The sequence below is a fragment of the Entamoeba nuttalli genome, assembly GCF_000257125.1.
Source record: "Entamoeba nuttalli P19 unplaced genomic scaffold asmbl_3379, whole genome shotgun sequence".
NCBI classification, from domain to species: Eukaryota; Evosea; order Mastigamoebida; family Endamoebidae; genus Entamoeba; species Entamoeba nuttalli.
In genome coordinates this window covers 27,887-35,102 of record NW_008576039.1, presented here as the reverse complement: position 1 = coordinate 35,102, position 7,216 = coordinate 27,887, and the positions used below count along the sequence as shown (strand labels likewise).

The following is a 7,216-nucleotide window of genomic DNA, read 5'->3' as shown; positions in this document are numbered from 1 at the left end:
TTAAATAAATATCAATCAATCATGAATTAATAATTTATTCGTTAGGTCTAAAACTAAACATCTCAACAAAACTAAAGTCGTCAATAAGAAATGGTTGAGTTATTGGAATATCAACTATTATTAATTGAGTTAACTTAGTTAAAACTGTAAATTTATTTAGATTTACAATAAATTTAGGTGAATGTTTAATAACAAGACTTTTAAGAGAAATAGGGAAAGAATATTCATAAGGAGAGAATGAAATGATTTCTATAGATTGGAGTTGAGTTAATTCTTGTAATTCAAGAGCACAATCTGTTGATGTCATAAATTTAAATTGCGAAGATTTGAGAGATTGAGGTAATTTTAATGTTGAATAAGAAACACCTCTAAAATCTATTGATTCTAATCGAGTTAATGGACTAAGGTCTATTTTTGATAGATTAACATAAGATAGTTCTAAACGAGTTATGTTAGTTAAATGACTTGTTTCATTTATTTCAGCAATAAGACTAGATAAATATGTAAGTTTTAATGCTTCTACTGAAGGAGAAATTTGAATTGACTTACAATAGACATTAAAATTAGATAATTGTTTTAATTGCAAACAGTTACTAAAATCAAGTGATTGTAAAATACAATTTATTCCAGAGAAACTTAATATTGACCTAGGAAATAATATTTGGTCATTAATTTGACACTCTTCAAGTACAATTTCTTTAAGTTGAGTGAAGAATTGAAATTGTGGAAGAAAGTCAATATTATTACATTCAATTGTTGATAATTGAGGACCACTTTCATTTCCACAAAAAGCTATTAATTGGTCAATTTGTGTATTTTTTAATTTAAGTTTTAATAAATTCGATGGGATAGCCAAAGAACTTAGTTGAGGACATTGTTCAATTTCCAAACAAGTTAATAATTTCATTTCTTTAAAACTTGGTAATGACTTAAGAATAATAAGTGAATCAAGTGAAATACATTCTACTGATGTTGGTAGGTTAAAATATTCTATACTTGAAATTTTTTGAAAAGTTAGATTTTTTAATTGAGTGTACATTGCAAAATTTGTTTCTCTAACAAATTTAACTTTACTTAATTTAATACTTTCAATATTTTTTGGACATTTAAAAATGAAGTCTAAATACTTCCAATGCAAAGATTTTAAACCATCAAGTTCTTCTAAGTTAAAAGAATGGATTTGACATGATACTACTTTTAAAGTTTTTAAAGTTTTTGGTAATAATAAAGTATTAATTTCTAACTCAACTAATGTGAGAGTTTCAATATTAGAATTCTCTTTTAAGTCAATAAGTTGAGGAACTTTTCCTCTCATAATTGAGAGGTATTTAAGATGAGAACCTAAATGAAATTGAAAAATATCAAGTCCTTCGGTTTCAAGACTTTCTAATGAAGGGCAATTAACCAAATTAAGGTCTATATAATCTCGTTTTGTCTTATCTCCATAGATTGGATGCAAAAAGACACGTTTTAATGATGAGCAAATATCTAAAGTTTTAGGTAATCGAGTAAATTCAACACTATTATATAATTTTAAAGAGTTAATATTATCTTCAATTCTTTTCTGAATAACCATTGTAGGAAAATCAGGAAGATAAGCTGTAATAAAAAAGTCCATCATATTTTGATTAAAACAAGGGAATTTAGTTGGAGTAAAAGAAAGAAAAAAACGAAAAGGTTCAGCATAAACTTTACTCATGATATATTCCCAAATATCCCTTTTAGAATTATCTCGAAGGTCAACATTGTAAAAGAAAATTGTAAAGTTTTTAGGAGAATCTAAGACACTGTCTATATGTTCATAACTTAATGCTTCAAACATATTCATATGAATAGTAATAACGATTTTAATCTGAGGACCAAAACTAGATAGTGTAGTAATAAAAGGTTTTAAACTATCTTTTTTCATTTCTAAAAATTCGATATAAATTTCTTGTAATTGAGAAACAGAATGAAGGATATTAATTTCTGAGAAATACTCAGTACTAACTGAAGTAATAACAATTTTTTTTAATTGTGGTATTTGTTGTAAAATTTGAGAAAGGGATTGAATTACTTTTTGAGTGAATCTAATAGTTAATATTTGTAATTTTGGCATAAATGGTAAAGGTAAATATGTGTCAGTATCTTTTACTTGAAAATCAATAATGTTATTTGAATGAATAACAATTATATTTTTGTAATATGGAGAATCAGCACTTACTGACAAATCAATATATTCAGGTAATGCAGTTTTTGTAGGTAAACAACTAAGTCTACAATTAATTTTTCTAAGTAAAGGATATTTGTCCATTAAATATAATAAATTAACTGAATTCGTTGTGTACTTTGTGATTCTCTCTATTGAATCTTTACAATATTTATTAATAAAAATAAACTTAGAAAGTTCTTTAGAAGAACAGTATTGAAAAACTACTAAATATTCTAACCTTTCTAACTTATGAAGGCGTTCTATTTCCATTAAACAAATGATTAAATTATTTAGTTGAAACAAAAAAAAAATTAAAAGAAAAATTAAAAAATTAAAAAAAAAAATAAAACAAAAATAAACAAACAAAAAACAAAGAAATTAAGAAGAAATAAGTATCAACATGGAAGAGAATATCTTGCAACTGACCATAATGGTTTTGATAAAAAAAGAGATGGATTTGATGAAGACACTGAAATCATTTGTTTTAAAATTTCTTCAGGAGAAATTGGATTTTGGTTACAAGAGAAATGGTTAAAAGAATCCAATGAAGGAAGGTCAGTAGTACAATTCATTCTTTACTTTATTTTGAAAAATCTAAGATGAAACTATTTTTAATTTCTTTTTTGACTTTAAAATTCAATTCAAATTCAATTCTATTTTTTTTTTTTTGATTAACTCATTCACATTTTAGAAATTCAGTAATATTTTAATAATGAAAAAGATAGTCTAAAGACAGAGACAAGAATAATCAAAAAAATTAATGAACAATAAAATAAAAAGAGAAAGAGAAGAGTAAATAATGAAGTAATAAAAAAAAAAGTAATTAAAAAAAAAATAAAAAAAGAATAATAAAAAACTAAAAAAAATAGTTGTAAATAGAAATATGAGTAGTTCAGATAATGAAAATGTCTCAATGGAAATTGAAGTTGATGGAAATAAACCAAATAAATGTAGTTATTGTGGAGGTACTGAATTTAGAAATGAACAAGGAAGCTTAATATGTGAAAATTGTGGATTAGTTATAGATAATAGTCGAGCATTAATTGCAGAATTACAGTTTGATGAAAGTGGAGGAAAAAAGATTTTAGCAGGAACACAGTTTGGAGAAACTGAGAAAAAACGATATGACATTGAACGACAAATGAGAGCAATTAAAAAAGTAGGAGAAATGCTTAAAATGAAAAGTATTGATATAGAAAGTGGACAAAGATTATATCGTGTTGCAATGCAAACTGGAATTACTAAAGGAAGAAAATTTTCATATAGTGCTGGTGCTTGTTTATATATTATTTGTAGAAGAGAACGAAGTGATCATTTATTAATAGATTTTGCGGATGTTTTACATGTTTCTGTTAGAAGACTTGGAAGAACATTTATTAGATTTTGTGAAGAATTAAAATTTGATTTACCATTTGTTGATCCTTGTCTTTATCTTCAAAGGTTTGGTGAAGACCTTGCATTTGAAAAAACTGGTGATGTAGTTAGAACAGCAATGAGAATATGTCAACGAATGAACAGAGATTGGATGCATTATGGAAGAAGACCTTCTGGTATTTGTGGTGTTGCTTTATATCTTGCAGGAAGATTACATGGAGAACCAAGAACATTAGAAGAAATTGTTCATGTAGTTAGACTTTCTACTACAACCGTTCGTGTGAGATTAAAAGAGTTTTTAAGAACACCATCTGCAGATTTGACATTAGAACAACTAAATGAAGATGATCAATCAACTCCTCATTGTAATCCTCCAAGTTATACTTTAAATAGATTAAAAGATAAAGCAAGAGAAACAGTTGGTGCTAATGTTCCATTAAAAAAAAGAAAAGGAAATGGAGATGAATATGAAGCAGCTGAAGATAAAAAATTAACTGAAGAAATTGAAACATTAATAGGAGGTGAAGTAAGTAAAATTATGGGATGTAAAGATATTGATTCCAAACCTTTAAATCTTGGAACATTAGAAGGAAAAAGTGCAAAAGATGTTGGATTAGAAGGAGAACATTTTGATGTAGAAAAGTTAGTTGATATAAATAAAATGAAAGAAGAAGATTTTGAAAGTGAAGGAATTGATGAAGGAGAATGTGTAGTTGGAGATTGTAGTGAATTTGACAATGAACTTGATGGGTATTTTTTAGATGATAAAGAAGCTGAAAAGAGAAAACAAATTTGGGAAGAATTAAATGCTGAATTTTTAGAAAAAGAGAAGAAAAGACTTGAAGAAGGAGAAGAAATTCCTATTAGAAAGAAAAGAGAAAAGAAAACAAAGAAAAGTCATAGTACATTTGGAGAAGCAATGTCTGAACAACTCAAAAAACGATCATCAAGAATTAATTGGGATGTTCTTGGAAAGATGATTGAACAAACAGAAAAATTAGCAAAAGGAGAAGTTGATATTAAAATTGAAGTTAAAGATGAAGAAAATGACCCATCATTATTAAGTCAACATTTAGAACAAAGAAATGATGAATCTAGTGAAGAAGATACTAATGATGAAGGTGGTGCTTTTTTTATTGGAGACGTTTAAACTGACTGGTATTATTGATATTTTAATTTTTAATTTCGACAATTTGTATTTTATAGTATAGAAGATTAAAATGAAGTTATTGATTATTATTTTTGATAGTTTATAATAAGAGTATTAGTATTATTGTGAAATTGTTAAATTGAGTTAAATCTTTCATTAAAAAATTGAATGATTTTTGTAATTAAATTTGAAAATAATTTCAATAAACTGATTTAATAATATAAAATAAAAATATGTATTAAATTAGATTTAATAGTATTAATTATTTTGTACTTTATTATAAGAAGATAACTATTGTAATTTTGTTTTTAATATTTCCTTATTTTCAGTGTTACTGATTATTAAAATTTTATTATTATTATCAAATTAAACTCAGTTAATCATTAAGATAAAAACCAAAGTATTATAAAAACTATAACAAAAATTGTAATTTGTCCTAATTATTACTCTCCAACAAACTTCTTTCTTCTCTATTCTTTTTGTTATTTATTTTTTGATTTCAATAAATTTTGAAATAAACCCGTAAGGTGCATCACTTCTGAAGATTTTTTTTATTTGAGAATCTACATTTAAAACCCATCCTTTCTCATATTGGTATTGAAATATTTGTAATGATTGATTCTTTATAAAGTATTTCACAGCTTTCCCATTTTCTGGTTTTTGAATATATAAAACTAAATAATCATTTTGGTGAATTATTCCTTTACAAACGTTAAATTGATATCCATTAAAAAATGTCTTTTCAATTGACCCTTCAATTTTTTGAGTTAAATATTTAATGTTATTATCAAAATATTCATCTGGAAATTGACTGATACAAGTTGTGACATATTCCATAAAATCTTAATTATACTAAAAACCATTTATAAAGTTTATAACTTATTTTTATTTTTTTTCGTTTTTTAATTAAATTAGATACAATATATAAAAATAACTCATTCAATATTAAAAAAGATTATTGAAAATTCCGTTTACTGAACAAACCAACAAGTTTTTTAACATGGTATTATATTAAATTGAACTTATGACATATTTTCTCTCATTATAATTACAATAACTCTAATTTTATTAACAAAAATAAATAATAAATTAATATTTAAATCAATTGTTTATTTAAAAATAATAGAGATATAACAAATAACAATTCTATTTCGTATTTAGTATTTTCACTATAATGTGTATTATTTCCATAAACTAACTTTGCAGTCTCTCTCATTACTTCATCTTATTTCAGTTATAAATAATTCTTTTATAATGAAACTATTCTAATATTCCTGTTCAAAAAAACTTAATAATTTATGTATAACAATACCTTCATAATTTAAACAAAAAGTTACAAAACAAGAACAACATCATAACCAAGGATAGAAGATAAAAAAAACTATTTAATTTTTTTTGTGTAAAGAATAGTATTAAGTTTCAAGAATACAAAAATGTATTAGTTAAATAAAAAGAAAGAAAAAAAGAGTAAAGAAATAGAATTGAAAGTAAATGAATAAAGAAGACGAATAAATTTATACAGATAAAATGAATCAAAAAAAAAAAGAAAAAAAATTGTTTATATATGAAAAAAATTAAAGAAAAAATCAAAAAAAGAAACAGATTAACCCTATGTCTGATTTACATCATCTTTCTTCACCTTGGATCTTTTGGTTTGAATCAGGTAAAGACTCTGATCGTTCTACTAGCATTACTTCATTTGGAGAACAAATACAAACGATTTGTACAATAGAAAATTTCTGGGGATTTTATGAAGATTTTCCAAATATTACTTCTGTTTTAAAAGGAAGTGATTCTCATTTCTTTAGAGACAAAATAAGACCAACTCAAGGAGATGATGAAAATAAAAATGGGGGCAGAGTTGTGTTTTCTTTTGATCTTAAAACTCAAGAACAAACAGAACATGTAGAACAAATTTGGTGTAAATTAGTTTGTTATATTTATTATCATTAATATCAATTTATTTAACTTTGTAATAAGTACTTATTTATTTAGTTATGTTATTGTATTGGAGAAATATTTAATCAACATGAAGATGTTAATGGTGTTTCATTCTCCATGAGAAGCCAAGCAAAAATTACTATTTGGTTAAAACATAACGATGAAAACAATGTAAAAACATTTGTCGATGATTTGAGAAATGACTTTGCTATTACAAATAAATGCAAATTCTTTGACCATCAAAAACAACTTGCCATGCCAATTGAATTTTAATCAAATATTTATATTCCTTATAATTTTATATTAAATGACATTCTTCTTATATTAAATAAAATGAAAAATTCAAAAATTATTTAATGAATTTTTATTCAATTATTGAGCAGCATTTTGACCAAATTTACTCATTAACTTATTCAAAATTGGTCCAACTTTTGGATCACTCATTAATGTAGCAATTTGTGCTGGATTACTCATAGCAGATGATAATTTTGTCATAACGTCTGGATCTTGCATAGCAGCCATTAATTCAGGATCTTTTGCAAGTTCAGCAAATAATCCAT

The 7,216-nt window shown here is 24.7% G+C and overlaps 5 protein-coding genes across 5 annotated transcripts in view; 2 read left to right on the top strand and 3 right to left on the bottom strand.

Moving 5' to 3' along the window:
- Window positions 1–34: 34 nt before the first annotated feature.
- Window positions 35–2,461, bottom strand: ENU1_065600 (leucine rich repeat-containing protein; the record flags this gene model as incomplete). Its single annotated transcript, XM_008858276.1, has 1 exon — window positions 35–2,461. One exon carries the CDS (start codon window positions 2,459–2,461, stop codon window positions 35–37), a length of 2,427 nt encoding a protein of 808 aa, XP_008856498.1.
- A 613-nt stretch (window positions 2,462–3,074) lies between these two features.
- ENU1_065590 (transcription initiation factor IIIB chain BRF, putative) lies at window positions 3,075–4,715 on the top strand (the record flags this gene model as incomplete). Its single annotated transcript, XM_008858275.1, has 1 exon — window positions 3,075–4,715. One exon carries the CDS (start codon window positions 3,075–3,077, stop codon window positions 4,713–4,715), a length of 1,641 nt encoding a protein of 546 aa, XP_008856497.1.
- Window positions 4,716–5,201: 486 nt separating this feature from the next.
- On the bottom strand, window positions 5,202–5,552 carry ENU1_065580 (hypothetical protein; the record flags this gene model as incomplete). The annotated part of the gene is made up of 1 exon (XM_008858274.1): window positions 5,202–5,552. The coding sequence occupies one exon, from the start codon at window positions 5,550–5,552 to the stop codon at window positions 5,202–5,204; it is 351 nt and encodes a 116-aa protein (XP_008856496.1).
- Window positions 5,553–6,326: 774 nt separating this feature from the next.
- On the top strand, window positions 6,327–6,929 carry ENU1_065570 (eukaryotic initiation factor 4E, putative; the record flags this gene model as incomplete). The annotated part of the gene is made up of 2 exons (XM_008858273.1): window positions 6,327–6,644; window positions 6,711–6,929. 2 exons carry the CDS (start codon window positions 6,327–6,329, stop codon window positions 6,927–6,929), a joined length of 537 nt encoding a protein of 178 aa, XP_008856495.1.
- A 99-nt stretch (window positions 6,930–7,028) lies between these two features.
- ENU1_065460 (Hsc70-interacting protein, putative) overlaps window positions 7,029–7,216 on the bottom strand; it is a gene marked incomplete at both ends in the record, with an annotated part of 1,214 nt that continues 1,026 nt past the window's right edge. The window contains one exon of the mRNA XM_008858272.1: window positions 7,029–7,189. Coding sequence (XP_008856494.1) covers window positions 7,029–7,189 — 161 coding nt within the window. The remainder of the gene's footprint in view (window positions 7,190–7,216) is intronic.